Source organism: Drosophila innubila, chromosome 4, assembly GCF_004354385.1.
Source record: "Drosophila innubila isolate TH190305 chromosome 4, UK_Dinn_1.0, whole genome shotgun sequence".
NCBI classification, from domain to species: domain Eukaryota; kingdom Metazoa; phylum Arthropoda; class Insecta; order Diptera; family Drosophilidae; genus Drosophila; species Drosophila innubila.
The window spans coordinates 1,358,731-1,377,888 of NC_047625.1; the positions used below are offsets into that span (position 1 = coordinate 1,358,731).

At 32.8% G+C, this 19,158-nt stretch overlaps 2 protein-coding genes across 2 annotated transcripts; one reads left to right on the forward strand and one right to left on the reverse strand.

Annotated features, from left to right (window-relative positions):
- Positions 1–2,845: 2,845 nt before the first annotated feature.
- On the reverse strand, positions 2,846–11,325 carry LOC117794016 (calsyntenin-1). Its single transcript, XM_034634502.1, has 11 exons — positions 11,125–11,325; positions 10,483–10,664; positions 9,324–9,466; positions 8,729–9,229; positions 8,355–8,462; positions 7,082–8,273; positions 4,365–4,991; positions 4,209–4,292; positions 4,004–4,134; positions 3,123–3,246; positions 2,846–3,045 (listed from the first exon to the last, which is right to left on the reverse strand). Exons 2-11 carry the CDS (start codon positions 10,607–10,609, stop codon positions 2,972–2,974), a joined length of 3,111 nt encoding a protein of 1,036 aa, XP_034490393.1. The 5' UTR covers positions 10,610–10,664; positions 11,125–11,325; the 3' UTR covers positions 2,846–2,971.
- Positions 11,326–12,436: 1,111 nt separating this feature from the next.
- On the forward strand, positions 12,437–18,789 carry LOC117783009. Its single transcript, XM_034620180.1, has 7 exons — positions 12,437–12,450; positions 15,471–15,607; positions 15,900–16,171; positions 16,612–16,728; positions 17,264–17,746; positions 17,973–18,414; positions 18,487–18,789. Exons 2-7 carry the CDS (start codon positions 15,581–15,583, stop codon positions 18,757–18,759), a joined length of 1,614 nt encoding a protein of 537 aa, XP_034476071.1. The 5' UTR covers positions 12,437–12,450; positions 15,471–15,580; the 3' UTR covers positions 18,760–18,789.
- Positions 18,790–19,158: the final 369 nt, after the last annotated feature.

Below are 19,158 nucleotides of genomic sequence, written 5' to 3' on the forward strand. Positions count from 1 at the left end.
AAATGGTTATATAATAAAATTTTTCGAAAATAAACATGTGTTTTTTTCACTCATCAATCAAACTATATTTCCAAAGTTACAAAATATTATACATTTATTAAAAGTATAAGTATATAAAAAAAATTAAAATATTTAATAATTTAGTTAATATTTGTCATGGATTAATGTTTATCAGTTTTGATGCAAACTCAAATAAGAGGTTAAAGCAATATAAAATAGGTTGAGATCTTACAAAGTTATGAGAGTTCAAAATAGTCCAATAATTTACAAGGGAAAAATTAAAAAAATGGTTACATTTTAGGAAAATTTTCAATATTCCTTCATTTAAATACAGAACCGATTTAGAAGTCAAATGGGCTTAAATGTGATAAGTTTGACAAAGCTATGACGGTTTGAAGTATTGAAAATTGTCAACGGGAAATTATGGAGCAAATGGACAGTGAGGGAAAAAAAATTATACATATTTACAAACTTTAATGCAGAATCACATTAGCGGTCAAAATATTATAAAAGAGACATTCTGCAAGGAAATCAATTAAGACTTGGGAAAGTTATGACAGTTTGAAGTTCTAAAAAAGTGTCAAAAGTAAAGTAAGGACAAAGTGAATAATAACTGCATAGTTTTAGGCGCTTGGGCTTTTTTTAATATCGGAAGACTTACCAGATCTTGATGATATTAAAAGAGAGATAATAGATAATAATAAAATAGAACGTTAAGCATCAGAAGAGCGTTCTATCTATATTTGCGATTTACGGCGGCGGATGGGGGTGTGGGAAATTTTTGAGAGCTCTGGTCTTTATTTTATTTTTGGTGAGAATTTTGGTTGATTCAGCTCTTATACGTGTAATGTTAGTGCAATTTTGATATCCATCATTTTGTTTTTTATAAAAAATATTTACCATATATGTATTTCCCACCCAATTTCCGAAAGAAAAGAAAAAAGCCAGTATTTATTTTTTGTCATTTAATAAAATAATAACAGTAACTATAGTACTGAGCTCGACTTAGTTTTGTTGTTGATTTCTTATTATTGGGCCTTAACACAGTTGTTGAGTGTTTGCTTTAAGTTTATTGGGTAATTACTCAATATATTTGTAGTTAAATAATAAGTGAGTGTGACTATATATTAAGTACGAGGACCGCATATATGTACGTGTAACTGGGGTGATACAGACATTCGAGATATTCGAGTATATTTTGATCATGGTTGTTACAGAGTTTATAATTAACAAGAGATATTATGAATCTTCGGGATGCCGAAGGAAATGAAGGAAATTTCCCCTTGCAGATTGTTCAAGTAGCAGGTATGTATGGATCTATAATCAATAAATCCTATGGCAGCTATAAGTGACGGACGAATCAACTACTCACCCTGTCAAGAATACTTATTCTTTATCGGATTGAGCTCGGCTCCTATTAAAGTAAAAAAAATAGAAAAACATCTGCAAGGATATTGCAAATCTTTATAGATGAACATGGCTTGCTCATTTACATTGATACTAGAACTTTATCTAAACTGCTGGCTAACAGAAGATGTTTTGCGGCAGGTCGAATACCAAATACCCTTGCAAAGCCTTTATTAAGCAAATGTCATTTTCTTCAAGAGCTATTATGATATAAATATAAATACGAGTGGGTCACAATTTAGAATATGCATATTAAGAATATGCCCCAAAGAGGAAAAATCATTTTGAAAGAAGCCTCTATGTTTCGAATTGTTGATTCTAGATTCTAAACAAACAAAAACAAAAACGATTGAACTTTTCAGAAGAAGACAAAGTATTTAAATTAGAAAATTTAAATTCTTATTCTACACGTATGTGTTCTCATATATTGTAAATATTAAAAATTGAATTGAATACGTTCGTAAAGTGAAATAGAAGTTAAGACTGATTTTATGGGGACGGAGGTGTCTCCTTCTATTTATTACGAGTGTTTAACGCCGCTCTCAGTTGAATTGTCAAACCTGAGGAAATGGATAATATTCTATTGCATCGGTGAAATTGGGTTAAACTCTGGACAAAAACATATTTTTATATTTCGAATACTTGTAAACACAACTGAGAGTTCCTACAGATACTTTAAAGGTTGACCCGAATCAGTATTTAGATAGTTCAAACTCGGGTAACTTTTCGAATAGACTGAGTGACAATAATCCATTAGTGTGAGAGTAACTTTGTTTTAGTATGAATGCATTTATGTTAATATGGTTTCTTGCAAAATAGGGTTAAGTATACATATACGTGTATGTAGCATATGTAGGTTAGATTTCCAAGGGTATGCAAATCGATATCGATCTATGTATGTGAATTTGCTCTTATTTTAATTTTTTTTTAATATGTATGCGTTTACTCTGTTTCAAACCAATGCAGAGCATAATTGTACTATATGTTATGGTAGTTACAATTGAAGTATATATGTATATGTAAATTAAATATGCATCTTCGATATGAGATAAAATGCATATACATACATACTGTACCCACTGTCACTACTTAGATGCTATACATACAAACATTCTCAACCAAAGAAGCTGTGCATTTACAGACATACATACATACATAGGCAGTTTACTCAATTTTCCAACTACAGCTAATAAATTAATAAAGAAAATTATTTAGTTAAATAAAAAATGGTTAAAAAATGTAAAAAGTTTTGCGTTAATTGCCAAGATTAAAAGCTTCCAAATTGAAATTGAAATGAGATCTGAATTGTTGCCAAATATTACTTAAAAATTAACTATTTGAATGTTCATACTGCAGACTTGATTGGGGAATATATATATGTATCTATGTATCTATGTATGTATGTATGCACTTATGTGCTGTATTAATTGCTGGCGGATTACTTTTGTAGGATAAGTAGATTGTGTAATTTATATTTTAAAAGCACATTTACATATAATTAATTTTAACTTTTATTAATAAACGCCCTATTGACACACACACACACACTCATCGCACATCCGCATTAATTTGCTGATGAAAACATATTAGTGTTGTCCCATTCAAGTTGATTGATGTGTGCGAATCCATCTTTCATAACTGTTAAATATATAGAGAAAAGAGAAACATTAAGTATTCGTAGTATACACGTACAACAAATTATATTACGTTTCTACCTTCTTCGTCTTCCGAATCCGAATTCTCCGAGTCAGAGCTTTCTTCAGATGCAGCATCTGTTTGCATTGGATTTATAGTAATAGTCAATGCAGAATCATCCCAGATCAAACCTTCGTCAGCAATCTATTAACAAAATAAACAAACAAATTCACGTGATGATTGATATTTACAGATTTTTCCTAATGCCAACATAATCAGCTATAAAACATGATCTTTCAATTCAATTCAAACTTCGATTTTTATGATCTCTTTAAAATACAAAACTCTTCATTACAAAAATTATTTTTTTATTGAATTTGAATGGTTCAGAGTGTAAATAAATAATTAATATTTTCGTTTATTTTTAATAAAACAAAAAATCATTTATATTTAAATATTTAAATTTCAATGCTTAAAATTCGTCGTAAAATCTTATTTATAAAAATTATAATAAACAAAAGTGACGGGTTTTTATTTCAATATTTAAAGTGTGGGACATTTAAAATTTTCATAAAATTACCCATTTTTTTTTTATTTTTTAATTCCTTGTAAATTTGTGGATTTTTTTCAATATTTTCACCTGTAAATTTTTGGACAGCTTTGAACTCTCATTACTTTGTTAGTCAAAAATAACCAATTTTAATAAGGAATGTCTTATTAAACAGTGTTTGACTTCTAAATTAATCCTGCATTTAAATTATGGGAAATTTAAAATGTTCCTAAGATTACCCTTTTTCCTAATATTTTGCTTGTAATATTTTAGATCAATAAATTATTTAAAATATTATTTGGAAAATAAGAATTATTTGTTTATATCTGATAATATAATATAATAAATAAGACTACTACTATAAATAAAATAAGGGGATGATGGGAGGAAGAATATGAAATGGGAAATTACCTTGGGGCAGGGCTGGTGCCGATCTGTATACTTTTGGTTATTTTTTAGACGTGCAATCGAAACGCCGCAAAGCAGCACGACAAGAAATACACAAATGAGGATGATTAGCATTGTTGGATGTGAAGCTTCAGCTGAAAATAGTGGAGTCATATATTAAGGAATCACGAGAAAGTATTTCGAATATCTAGGAAGTCTCATCACTAACCTCTGTGCACAATTGAATGGACGTGGGATTTGGGCTCCTGCACATTATTGGTATGTGATAGGGAATATGAGAAGAGCTTCGAATCTGCAAGCAAAATAGACATGTATTTTCTATAATATAATATGGCAGTAAATAGAAAGAAAAAGAAAGAAATACCTTGTGCCTGAGACACAGTATCTGTATCTGTATCTGTGTCTGCACTTGGGTCACGTCTATTATGGAATGTCGCTAATAAGTTATCAGTTCCATCATTATCATTTCCATTTCCGTTTCCGTTTCCATTTCCATTTCCCGAGCTTGTAACTGACATCGATGAGGAAGCTGATGGTGCATTTGTTGTCTTGGATGATTGTTTTGGATGCAGGACGGTTAAGGTTAGCGTATATTCAACGCTTTTGTACTGCGAATTAAGCTGAGTGCAAGATAGCTTGAAAACACGATTTAAATAATAAGCTGGCTTCTTGTTGCTGTAAACCAGAGCACGCAATACGCTTAGATAATTCTCAATTGAATCTGTGCCGATCATTTCAACGCCATCCTTATTAATATTTGTCCTGATATCCATGGTCGATGACAAAGATTCATCGCCATCTATTTGAATATCTTCATGATCCGGATTCAGCGATGGAAATACAATAACGCTGCACGAATCCAAATTCTCCTTAGGACTCACATTCTTAACATTACCATTGATGCCATCGGTCGAGAATCCAATATGAATTCTATCCAAAATGTGTACGCCTAATTTGATTTCTTGATAAGAAACTAATTTATTTTGTGTGCCTACAAAATAAATAAGAGAGCTCAATCATTTATAATATAAGTAGAGTATATATTATATAGTAGAGTTTAGTATATTTTTTAATAAAAAACAAGTGGGAAAGGTTATAGTCGAGATCCCGACTATAGGATACCCGTTACTTAACTTAAACATGTAGAAAAGTATTTTTTTAAGAATTTTTTTTTTAAGAAAAAAGGATTTTGTTATTATTAATTTTTGTTATTTTATATTGCCTGAATCCAGTTGAGAATTCTTAGGCACAAGAATGACAGAAAATTTTGCTTGGCATATTGTGTTGCAATTGTTAATTAGTTGTCGATTCAAAAATGTTTAAATTAGCAACTTCTTCAGGTTTATAATTTTGCTAAATGTCAATCCCCTTGGTTAGCGACCTCTCTATATGGTAACCGGTGACTTGACACGCTCAACAACATACTACACTTGCATAAATGCAAGGAGTATGCTCAATACGATTCGATAGATGCCAGTTCCATCAACATTGAAGATTCATCGGTACCATTTGGGTTAAGTCGAGTGCGTCGTCAGAACCAGTTGAGAATTATTTGATGCATTTTTGTTGTCTAACAATATTAAAACTATTGCATACTCTAAGGAGCTAATTTTGATTCAAGAGCTTCGGCATGTTAATACTGCTGTTCTACTTGTTCGATCTTGCTGCGATTTTATAGGATAATAGATAATAGCAACTTGCAACTCTAATACCCACAAAAACGTATTATCTTAAATACTGTGGGTGTGGTGGTTTTTCGCGATTTTCGGGGCGGAGGGGGGAGGGGGGCGGAGGGGGCGTGGCTTAAATTTGAAACAAACTTGATCTGCGTAAGGTATATAGAAATCTGTCTGTCAAATTTGGTTACGCTATCTCTTATAGTCTCTGAGATCCCTTTGTTCAAACAGACGAGCGAAAGGTTTTTCGCTATTTAAGGGGGCGGAGGGGGGCGTAGCTTCAATTTGAAACAAACTTGACCTGCGTGGGGTAGAAGTCTGTGAGTGAAAGTTTGGTATCTCTATCTCTTATAGTCTCTGAGATCCTTTTGTTCATACGGACGGACGGACGGACAGACGGACAGACACACAAGGCTATATCGACTCGGCTATTGATGCTGATCAAGAATATATATACTTTATAGTGTCGGAGATGCCTCCTTCTCCCTGTTACATACATTCCAACGAACACAATGTACCCTTTTACTTATTTTTCAAGTAACGGGTATAAAAACAATTTTATTGCTTTTGATATTTTAAAACTTTTAACTAACTTTGAAATACTTTAAATTAATTTTATGATTTAGATACGAATTATTATTTTATGATTTTTATGTGAAGTCTGCAATAGAAACGCGACACAAGAAAAAAATGAACTTTATCAAATTAAATCAGACTAAACTAAACTTTTTTAAGCCAAATCTATCAATTAAAATCAATAATAAATAAAATATTTGATAGTCTTAAACTAACAACCTAAGCAAATTAAGTTAAAATCAGACTACTATACCACATACTTTTTATTCACAAAAAATGATATCCCAAATTCATAATCTACGGTCAATTCTATAATATCTTTTAAAATTTTAAAATTGTTATTAAATCCTTTGATTCTACGAAATTTTATAAGTACTGGTTTTGATACCAATCTTGTCTGGATCAGACTGAACTAGTCGGAAAGGCTATAGTCGAGATCCCGACCATAGAATACCCGTTACTTATTTTAATATATATTAAAGTACTTTATAGAATTTACTAGCTAATAAAAACTACTGCATACTTTTGGATTGTACTGCCTGAATTTTAAATAACTTTGGGTAGCTATTACTGCCGTTCTACTTGTCTGATTTTGTTGCAATTAAGTAGGATAATAGATAATTTTAATAGATAAAGTTATCAATAGAAATCTGTGTGCCGAATTTGGTTTCTCTATCTCTTATGGTCCCTAAAATCTAGGCGCTCACACGGACGGACGACGGTTTCTTTCGGACGTATGGTTTCTTTGTAAAAACATCTTAGAATTGAACGTAGAACGAAGAGAATGTTTCTTAATTGTTTTGGGATTAGAGATTAGTATTGTAATTACCTGTAATTGTAATTTTAGCTGCTTGCGAATACTTGGAAGTGAGCTCATCTTGCTGATCTTGAGATTCCAGCTTGTCCACTTTATACATAATTCCAGTGTCCGTGGGGATTTTGCCACTTGAAATAGTCGAGTCAAGCATACCCGCAATACCCGCTGGCGGATTGATGGGCTCATTGACCATGATATAGGTCTCGATTGTGGGCAGACGGATCGAACTATGATTCGAGCACATCATTGTGGTACGAACTTCAATGTTACGACGTCCAATTGTGGGACTCTTCTTAATATTGATGTATTGAATCTTGCGCATCAGTTGTTCGATTTGATGCTTGCTCTGTGCTTCAATATAGATTTCATTCATTTGTCCATTGACCTGAACCTGACTCTGACTCTGACTCTGAGTGGATGAGTCCGATAAGTCAGGATGGTTTGATTGTTCATCTGTTGATGGAATTAAGTGCTCGGCACAGCTTGTGCCGCACTTGATATCATCGACAGAGAGTGCATTATTCAGGGATATCTTCACCTCGGATATGTCGCCATTGAAACCATGCTTTAAGCGATTCTCCGAGCTCTGATAACAGGCACCCACTGACAAGGTTGTATTCACTCCATGTGCTGCATGGAGAGGCCAATCATCGATCACCTCTGGATTCGTGTGACGCTCCTCAACCGAGCTCTCAAACTGTATGCCATCAATGTAGAGCTCCACTTTGGATGAATGATCCACGTTGATCACATAATGATGCCATTCATTGTCGCAAACTTGCGGAATTTTCCAACGCCATTCCGCCGGACTGAAGATGTTCAAATCGCCGTCGTTGAAGTTCTTGCGCAGCAACAAAATGAGTCGGCAATTCCGGACAAATAGTGCCATATGATGTCGATTCATCTTGTGATCATCCGCACTGCAAACAATATGCTCCTTTGTGTGTTTGTTCAAGGAACTTTTGCTGCTGTGCCGGAAAATGGTCACAATGCTGAATGGATGGAGGGAAAAGTCATGGTGTCCAATGAAATGATCGGGCACTACGACCCCGGTGGATCCAGTAAAGTGAAATATGGGCTCAGGACCTTCGTCATAGCTCAACTCCTTGGTCCAGTCGGCGTCCCGTGGCAAAAGGTCCTTCAAATTTAAGTTTGTCGAGCAATTCGATATATCTCGATCACATCCGAATGATATGTGTTTTGTCTATTTTATATATACATATATATATTTTATTTATACCATATATTTATATTTATGTTTATTTTTTGGATGATTAACTCTCACCTTAAGCGCAATTGCCGCATGTATATTGAGGTCTTCACTGCTACACAATATATTGCACAGATCCAAACGAGCATTTGGAAATAGCTGCAAGTTTTCGGTACTTCCGGACTGCAAATAGTATTATAAAATAAAAGGTATCACTGTTTTTCCTAAACTACTATCTACGATTGGAGCTGACTATCAACTAAAGTCATACACGTAAAAATAAGTATTGGCTAAAAGAAAAAGCAAAATTGTCCCAGCTATGTTGTGTCAAAATTTCAGCTTTCTAGGTGTGACGGTTCATTATGCGATGTATTTGATTTGTTTCAACATAAATTTGAGTAAATTTCGAATTTTCAAATCAATTATGTTCAAAATGAAAATTTACTTACAGTATAATCAATGCGTTCAGGTATTCCCAGAAATTTAGCATCGCAGACACGTCGCACTTTAATGCTGACCATTATTGGTGTTGATTCCTTCATGGCACAGTCAAAGGCGACAACAGATAGGATATGATTGTGGGATACTTTGTGAGATAAGGGTTCGGTGTTTTTAATGGATCCCTCATTGTCAATGGCAAAGGGTTCATCGCTGTTTAAGATCTCATATTTGCACACATCCCCAAAGAGGGGAGTACAGTCCTTGTCAGCGGCCTCGACACGTATTATCTCATTATATAGGCGACCCTCATCGACCTCCGTCACATAGGATGGCTGTAGAAATGTTGGAGCATATTCATTGATATCGATCACGGTTATATGAACATTGGCTGTATTTGATGGCATTCCATCGCAATATATGGCAACAATCTCAAAATGATAGCTTTTGCGTTTCTCACAATTGAGTGTTCGACGTGCTTTTAGTATACCTAAATTGTTGACCAACTCAATCTGAAATTTTAATTGAAATTGAATTTAATATTTAGAGTTAGATTCAAGCAAATTTATTGATTAATACAGTTTGAAAAGCTTATTAACCACTTACTTGGAATGGAATTTCATGATATGGCTTTTTAAGTATCCGAAAATTACAAATTTTTTCTTCGTCAACTTTAATTAAAGGTGTTATTTCCACAAGGGTCTCATTTTCCCGAATTAATCCATGATACGACTTTTCTAATATATATTCTAAAAGAGATTACAATAAACAAACACTGTTAAAATCGAACAAACGTTCAGTTTAAATAAACAAATTTCAAATGGATCACATTGGTCCAATATCTTTTAAAACTTTGTGAAAAGTGCTACTCGTATTAATTATTTTTAAACATAAAAAAATGAGTATGATCACTTTAAAATTTGTCAAAACATATCTTCTATATCTCAAGCATCACAAAAATCAATTAAGTTTTTCAGAATTAATTAATTAATTGAGATATCTCAGTAGCAGACCGATAGTTTCTATAACAGCTGTAGTGATTCTGTACTAAGACGGTGATTCCCTAAACGAACGTCGATAAAAGATATAAAAATTAGGAGAAGTAAATGGGAAGACTAAAATATGAAAATAAATAACTGGGAATACAAAAATTAAGCAAAAAATTTGGCATGTACTTGAATAGTTTGACAATCTTGTTTATCTTGCTCTTTGATTATGTAGTTTAAAAACTTGAATATAACGATTTAATTGCACCAAACGAACGAATTTATTTTCCTAATTTTTGTCTTTCCAATTTTGTCTTCCAAATTTAAATAAAAGATTATATTCGGATTGTTGAAATGTATGTAACAGGGAGAAGGAGGCATCTACAACCCTATAAAGTATATATATTCTTAATCAGTAATAACAGCCGATCTCTAAAAGTATAAGAGGTAGAGCCACCAAAAATGACACACATCCTTCTATAAACCTCACGCAGATCAAGTTTGTTTATCACACAGATCGCGAAAATCCGCCACACCCACAGTTTTTAAGATAATACGTTATTTTTAATGCTTAACGTTACCAAAGGTAGTTTTTATTTGACAGTAATTTCTATAAAGTACTTCAATGTACATTGAAATAAGTAACGCATATTTTATGGCTGGGATCTCGACTATAGCCTTTCCGACTAGCTTTTTCCTAATTTTGGATTCCTGAATCATTTTTTGTTTTTTTTTTTTTAGTAATTCCTTAAAAAATGTAGGAATTGCGTTAAACATACCTCGTTGTGTTAGATACTCATCCTCGTTCTCGCTTGAAGTCCCAATTCCAGCTGATGCTGAAGAGCTTATCACCAGACTTAGAAGAATGCTCAAGTAGACACAGAATATGGTTTTTATCGACACCATAGTTCCAGGTAATTTATGCAAGTCTCAAAAGCTTCAAAATCTAATGTATTTCAATCTGAAATGTTAAAGGTATTCAAGCTACGTAATTCGCTTTAAGTAACAATAACTTATAATTAAATATTTTTCGGCAATTGAATTCTTCATCAGATTAGAACAAATCGGCACAGGTAAATTACATTGGGAGTAATCACACATACATAGATACACATGTGCATGCCCACACATACATACATGCATATACATAAATACAAATGTGCAAGTGCTTGAATTCATGAGATACACATTTTTCAAGATACACACATATTCATCTGTGTGCATTCTTATTTATATTAATAGGTATCTATTTACTACTTAATTTATTTACACAATTGCTTGAAACTACATAAAAAAACAGCTATGCACTACTCTTTAAAATGTTTAATATTCAACTACATTTAAATATTTCCATCTCATTTGTGTTTTATCTTAGTTCTTTAGTCACACAGAGAATTTGAGAAAATCAATATGTCACTAACATTTTTCTTTTTGTTCGCTTGAGTTTAAGTATGTTAGCTATTTTATAGCCACAACATTTAAAACGTTCGTTTTTTTTATTTATTAAGAGTTGAATTGAACATTTATCAATTGTTTATCCGACATTTTTATGTATTTGCCAAGAAAATAGAGTTGTATTCGAATCGTTAAGAAAATAGTTCGATTGAACTACTCACCAAAGTGAGCGAGTGAACGAGCGAGCTGCGTCCCTGATTCAGTTCAGTTCATCAGTTCTTTGGCCATTTCGTTCGTTTGAGTTTCATCTGTTGGCGCCATTGTTTTGAAAAGTGTAGCAGCATTGGTTACCAGCTATTTATCGAAGTACTTAATATCGATAGATTTGTGTGAATGGCGCAACACACGCGTGGATTCATATTTAAATATCATTATGTTAATTTATTGATAGAAGTAAACAACAATATAATGACAAGAATTTTAAAATGATATATTTATGTAAAGTCTACTCAAACCTACTCGTATATATACATATGTACATATATTCATTTCCGCATAGCATACAGTTGTCTAACAAGTAAGGTGAAATTCAACCCTAGTCAACTGGTTAAGGTAAGGACTAAAACTTTCGAGCTTACGAGTCAACCAAAAAAGCTAGCAACAATTTTTGCTCAAAATTTCATTCATGACGCAAATGTGTGCGCGCACATTTTTACATAAATATATATGTGTGTATGTATACACTGTACATACAGTTAGTCAAGTAACTTTATTGACAAAAATACTTAATTCTCATAGGCGAATTTATAAATTGGGTGTGAATATATAAAACCACATTCATTTATTCAACGAAAAAGTATACTGAGCTTTGTCAAAACAATTACTTGACATATTGAAAGTGTGTAAGCATAAATTTGTGTATGCAGAACGCCATTCAAATGCGCGTCGAATTCGAAGCCGAAGTTGAAACCAAAACCGAGACATAAGCCGAAGCGTGCATGGAATACCAACACACACGTCAAACGGAAGGAAGGAAGGAAGATAAGGTAGTATGCGTATACGGGAGGGGGAGAGTGAGGGAGAGTGAGAGGGAGAGGCAGCTTAATGGCAGCCAGGTTTTTGCCAGGGACTGTGGATGCTGTGTTGTGTGTTCGATGTTTAGTTGAGTTTATGTGGCGTGTCGAAACGGTTCACTCATTTATAAGCAGCATAAATAAGAAGGAAAAATACAAAAAAAAAAACAAAAAATAAAAAACCAAACAGCACTGAAAAAGTATTTAGCTGCAAATGAATGAATGTGTAATAAATCAAAACTAAATTCTCTTAAACATAACTATAGTGCGATAATAAATGTAAGTAGGTAGACGAATTTGAAATTAAATATAAGGATAAAATACACACATATACCACACACGCACACATTATTATTTGATTTTAAGACAATACAGATACAGAGATACAATTTGTATCCCAATTGAACTCAACATTAATTCAGTACACCAAGTAATAAATTCCTCCCACACACCTTTTGGGAGTGGAACGTAGTGTATATACAGATACATACGTATGTATGTGTAAGCTTATAAGTGTAAATACGAATACGAATCGTGTACTCGTATATGTTTGTGTGTATGGGTTTGAGCTTAAAATGAAGCTTTTGATAACTGAATGGATATTTTCTGAATGGTTCGAGCAGTAAGCCAATACGCCAGATACAAATACGACTAGTCTGACATTTTCAAATAAATATTTGTATGTATTCTTCAATGTGAGTGCATTTTTACATGTGTACACTTTAAAAAATATGTGATGAGTTATATAACAACAAATTGTTTAATAATATAAAATATATTAAGTTTTAATTAACAATACAATATTATATCAGAGGTCGCAAATAAAAGACATATATTTTTAAAGAAATTATCTTACATATAACTTAATATTGTAGAAAACAAAAGCTTTTTACTTTTTACAATTTTTAAATGATATAATTTTTTTCAGCAGTAAAATACATTACATTTTAATTTTAAAACTTGTAAGAGTTAGGGTCCCCGAAAAACACAATTTGCAATTTTTAGAATAAAGAAGTAACGGAATAATTTTTAACAAAATTGTCTTTGCTTCGGCAACGAAAGGACTTAACAGAGCACAGAAGCAATTAAATTTTGTTAATATGAGTATCAACATTTGCGACCTCTGTATTATTATAATCAATTTTATAAGAATTGACACTTATATACACTAATTTTGAGACTAATATTCATATTTCAAAGTGACTATAGCTTATACTATTTTAAGTTTCATTTGGTATTAAGTCATTTGCAGGGACTTAAGACAAAAATAAGAATATGTAAATGCCAAATTACGTTTCCCCTACAGTATAATTATGGCTGAGACTTGTGGTAATTCATCGCATCCCAGAAACGAGAATACTCGTAAAACAACAACAAAAACAACAATAACAACAATGGGGCTAACGACGAAGAGCAACAAACTCCTTAAATACTTATTAATCGGAAAAGTCATTAAATACCGCAGAAAACGTAAATCAAATTTATAAACAGTCAACAACAAAAATCACGATTTAATTCACCTTTACAAATAAATGCACAAATTATGTAAACCTTGTTTATTGTTTGTCCAGCACCTGCACCAATTAACTAGTCTAATTACAAACCTATCTTTAATCACTATGCATTCTCGTATTATCTGTTATACGAGTTCTACTTACTTATAAATATATTTACATGTATATACATAAAAATACGTATATATTTCTTATGTACATAAGTACTTGCAAATATTCTTAAAAATACGTATATATTTCTTATGTACATAAGTACTTGCAAATATTCTTATTTTTATGTTCATAAATCAAGGTAACACACCTTCTGAACTTACACTTCAATTTAACTCAAAACATTTAGCAAATGAGAAAACAAGTCGAAACAAACTCGACTCAACGAGTTTTCCTGTCCTCAGATCTAAGATTTCCTCAGCATCTACAAATAGACAAGAGTCGGAAAGGCTATAGCCAAAACCCCGACCACATATAAAAGTACTGTCTAAAAATTACTAACTTATAAAAACTCCTGCATACTTTTGGGTGTTTGTATTACCTGAATTATAATTAACTTTGGTTAGCTATTACTGCCGTTTTACTTGTCTGATCTTGTTGCGATTAAGTGGGACAATAGATAATATTAATTTCAAGGCTGCAAACCGGTTCTGAACCGAACCTCGCAGAACCGGTTCGGTTCGGGCTTTTGAGCAATCCGAACCGGAATCCGAATCGAAACTTTGATATTATATACTCCGTGAACCCGCACCTGAACCGAGCCAATTTCTTAAATAAATGGTTTGGTTCGAAATAAAAATAGTTACATACTTTTTGTTAGTCAAGTTAAAAATACATCGTAATATCGAAAACTTTATTTTTGCTGAATCGATTATCGAGTGCTTCAACTCGTAATCTATCGAGTTGGTTATATCGATTTCCATGAAAACATCTCTAAAACACACTGGAGTTTGTGTTCATCGTAGTTCATTTGCAGAACTAAATTATCTAAAATCGACTTATTAATTAAGTCTAAATTATTTTTATTTAAATTTACTCCGTTATTAAAATCAAGAAAAAATATATCCAACACAAATTTTTTTTTTGCATAACATTAAATCAAGGCTCGAGCTCAAACTTGGGTTTATGTTAGGAGGATTATAAACCGGTTTGTGAACCGAACCTAAATCTTGCTCTATGGTTCGAACCATCGAGCCGAACCTTTACAAAAATGTTGGTGGTTTGCAGCCTTGACCATTAATTTCCATAAAACACATATTATCTGAAAAATTGTGAATGTGGTGGTTTTTTGCGATTTGCGGGGGTGAAAAAGGGCGTGTCCGAAATTTGGAACAAACTTGACCTACTCCAACGCCATCTGATCAAGAATATAAATACTTTGTAGAGTCGGAGATGCTTCCTTCTCTTTGTTAGATACATTTCGAACGAACACAATAAATATACCCTTCTACTTATTTCTTAAGTAACGGTAATAGTAAGCAACAAAGAACAAATTTGTGAATTATATTTAATTTCTCTCCCTTTTACATACACGTATTTCTATACATATTTATGAATGACAAGGTATATGAATTCGGGACTCTGTATAGTACAAATATTTAGTCATTAATGTTAAGAGCACCGGATGAATAATGATTTTCGAAGTTCAACTTGACAAGTTTTGAGTATTATCTTCTATATTGATTATATTGTTTTATGATTATATTGTATAATATGTATTGGCATGCTTTTGTACAGTGTTTGATATGCATATATAAATGCATTAATTAAATTATCCATTTCAATTTTCTGCAGACAAAGTCTACATACTTGAATACATACATATCTAGTTGTGACGAACCAACCTCAATTGATTATATCATTTTATGCATTACAAGCATTACTGGATTTTTATTAGATAACTAATGAAGATGTTTTTTAATCACAGTTCGGTGAGTATTTGTCAAAAACAGGAAGATCCTTTTTCCCAAATATTACAATATTTATTACTTTACACACTGAAATCGTTACTTTTCCGATAACTTTCGAGAAATCCCTGACCTTACAAATACTACTTACTTTGTACACTTTTATCACTATCTTTGGATGTTAATTAAAGTTGGATTATTTAATAATTTTTGTAATTTCCCCAGAAATGTATTTTTTTTATACTTTGACATTTTAATAAATAAATCAATTTCTTAAATATCAACCTATTTCTATATACATATCTTATCTTTAAAGATAAAAAATATACACATTTATACACTAGTCATCTTAATATGTCAAGCACATGGAAATGGTAGCTATTTAAATGCTCGCAACCGAGATTATGGAGTTCAAAGAAACACGGATAGCAGTAAATTAGTGAAGAGTGAAGATGGAGGAACCGTTAACGTTAATAACGGTTTGGTTGAAGGCGGCGCCGTGAGAACCGTTGGAGAAGTGTTTGTACCGAAAACATTTCCGCTGAGTTCGCAGGAACCATCTTGTGAGGAACTTCGAGCCATGTGGATGTGAGTTATTCACAATATCCATATCAATATTACACACTGCTCTCAAACGATTCGAGCTTTGATCAATTATATCAATTGATTATTATGAAAAGCATTCGAAAAATACTACAACACGGTCCAAAACCTTTTTTTATACAATTAAATACATATTTTATATTTTGTATCTCAATTAAAAAAATATGAGTAATAAGTAAATTGAATTTTATAATTTATATTTTACAAAACTATAATCGTTACGTTAATGGTAATATGGGATTCCGTAAGTTTAATTCCTAGAATCTAGCTTGAAACCTTTTTTTTTAAACTCAATTGAACTTTAACAAAAAATTTCGTATGAATCACATAAGTTAAGATGAAAGCGTAGGACAAAAACGAATTGAATGAGAGCAGTTAAAATGTAGAAATTAATATAAAATAATAAATATTTTCTACATCTATAGATTTTCAAAGAGACAATCTCGAGCAGCTGAAATAACAAATGAAATACCAACATATCGTGATCCCTTCACATATAATATTTGGGAGCCGCTTTATCCCAACTCTAGAATGCTCGGATCGTAAGTTCCTTACCATTTGTCCACTAGAGTGGGTCAATTTGTATGGAGTAAAAAAAATGTACCAAGCGGTTATCAAAATCATACGTCGAAAATCAATGTCGATCTTCCACTTTTTAAGGAGAAGTTTTACATACGTGTTATTTTTATGGGTAAAAAAAACACCCCCAGATTGAGGCCGATTTATGGTGAATTTAGAGATAAGAATAAGTTGTTCGGACAAGTAGATCGGCAGTTATAGCTTATTTTTAATATAACTAAAGAAATACAAGCGCCTAAAAGCACGCAGTAGCTTTTAAATGACTATGGAACAAACAGACAGTTACTCATATAACGTTAACACGTTAACTTCTCCATAAAAAGTGGAAGCTTGATATTGATTTTAGACTCATGGTTTCTTGGGCAATTCTTCTGAGAAGTCATCGTAGATTACGATATTGATAACCGCTTTCTTGCGAAAATAAATTGACCAACTCTATTGTAAATACATAATTATTTATATTTGTTTCTACACGTAATTATTGAATTACAAATTTAGAATGCGAATGGGCACAAGAGAACGAGCCCGCTCACCTGTATTTGGTCGAGTCGTAAGCCGAGAGCCGATAGTTCCTCAGCGTGTTGCATTTGAACAACGTCAGCGTCATTCCGATGGTGGCCTGATTAATCCTGGCCAGACTCGATTCTATGGCTCTGAAACGCGGCCAACAAATGCTGGCTCATCCTTATCCTTATCCTCCTCCTCTCCTCCCTCCTCCTCCTCCTCCTTGTCGCCGTCGTCCTCGTCCTCGTCCTCGTCACCACGTCGAACCAGTAAAAATAGATATATGGGCGTGCCGAATAGCTCAGGCGATAATTTAAGCGGAGTTGGAGGTCAAAATTCGGTTGCCGTACAGGGTAGTTTTCAAAAACTTAAGGAACTCATCTGGACGGAGCGAGCCAAGGAATTAACCCAACAACGTCGATCCGAGGAATTGGCAGCACGAGCAGCTGTGCTCAAGGAAATTGCAAATGGTCAAAAGTAAGTCTACAATTATACCAAATCAAATCTGCGAAAGTTGCAAGAATTTCAATAATTTTATATATACACGTTCTGTCGAAGCTATGTTTTGTGAAAATGTCAGCTTTCTACGTCTATCGGTTTGGTCTCAGTATACAATTTATTATTGTTGAATAATTAGTGTTGGGATGTTTGCTGAGATCATTAGATCATTAATTATTTGTAACGTAATTATTTGTAATTTCAGTATACAAGGATCATATAAGACACCTTTCAGTAACCCAGCGGATTCGTTTCTAATGGACGAGAATCGCAGTCCGGATAGAAATGATAATCAGTATTTAAATGTTGATCGATTGTCGATTGCCAATGGACAGACCTTCGATAGCAAAAATAATAACAACAAAAATAATAAAAATGCTGGACAGAGAAATAACGGTGGTAGAGCATCGACCCGTCGCATTGGAAGCGCTTATGGAGGATCTCATGCTCATGCTCATTCTACTGGATCACGGCGAAAGGAGACCTTCTTTTCAAGAAAATCAGCCCAAGGTCAAGGCAGTGCAGAAAGTGAATCAAATTTCGGTGGGGATTTATCCGATAGGGATCAGACCGTTGTGGGCATACCCAGAACATATCCCGTTCGACAATCTCATTTCAGGGAAAGGAATCGCTCACTTTTTAAACAGGTACATTTACTACTTATTACTAATTTTGAAAATTATTAAAAATTTATTTAAATGATGTATAATTTTTTTCAGAATTCTCCAAGTGACTATTTTCATCGGGACACTAGAAAATTGAATAGACTTCAGATGGCCACGCAATCGGAGCTGCCAAGCCTTAGATCATATTTAAATGTGAACTACTTAAGTCCATCGACATCATTCGAAAATGACATGAAACCCGATGTCTCTGGACTTATATATTTAACTAAAGAGCTCGCAAATGGAGGTGAAGAATCATCATTAATGCCTGAACAATATCTCCCGATAATTGAACAGGATGAGTTAGACTTCTACGACTACAAATAAACAAATATTGCTCACAACACTTAAAAAAAACACCAATTATGGTGTTGGATATCTTTTGTTATGTTAATATTTTTATAATATTCAATTATTTTAGTTAGTTCATTTTATGAATTAATGCAAATAGGCTATACGGACGAGTTTATGTAAATATATGATATGAGTTTATTATCATGAACATACTTATAACAGGAGAAACGGTTGTCAATTTAACTAAAATTTAAGAAGAATTTGGTACAGCTAGTACTATTGAATCATTTTTGAATTAACACAAATATACCAAATTTCGAAAATTATTCAATTATTATTTCAACATTGAAAACCATTTTTATATTCATATATTGAATTATTTTTATTTTATTGCTTATTGTTTATTGGTATAGAAGTAATCAAAGGCTTCCA

What these genes read in the sequence shown, in the direction of transcription:
- LOC117794016 (XM_034634502.1), bottom strand. Translation starts at nt 10,609, where the DNA reads ATGGTGTCGATAAAAACCATATTCTGTGTCTACTTGAGCATTCTTCTA. An exon ending in ATGCGGCAATTGCGCTTAAG is followed by an intron (nt 8,274 to 8,354) that starts GTGAGAGTTAAT and finishes TATATAAAATAG; the next exon opens with ACAAAACACATATCATTCGG. An exon ending in GGATTCGGAAGACGAAGAAG is followed by an intron (nt 3,046 to 3,122) that starts GTAGAAACGTAA and finishes TATATTTAACAG; the next exon opens with TTATGAAAGATGGATTCGCA.
- LOC117783009 (XM_034620180.1), top strand. Translation starts at nt 15,581, where the DNA reads ATGAAGATGTTTTTTAATCACAGTTCG. An exon ending in TGTTTTTTAATCACAGTTCG is followed by an intron (nt 15,608 to 15,899) that starts GTGAGTATTTGT and finishes TTATCTTTAAAG; the next exon opens with ATAAAAAATATACACATTTA. An exon ending in GAACTTCGAGCCATGTGGAT is followed by an intron (nt 16,172 to 16,611) that starts GTGAGTTATTCA and finishes CTACATCTATAG; the next exon opens with ATTTTCAAAGAGACAATCTC.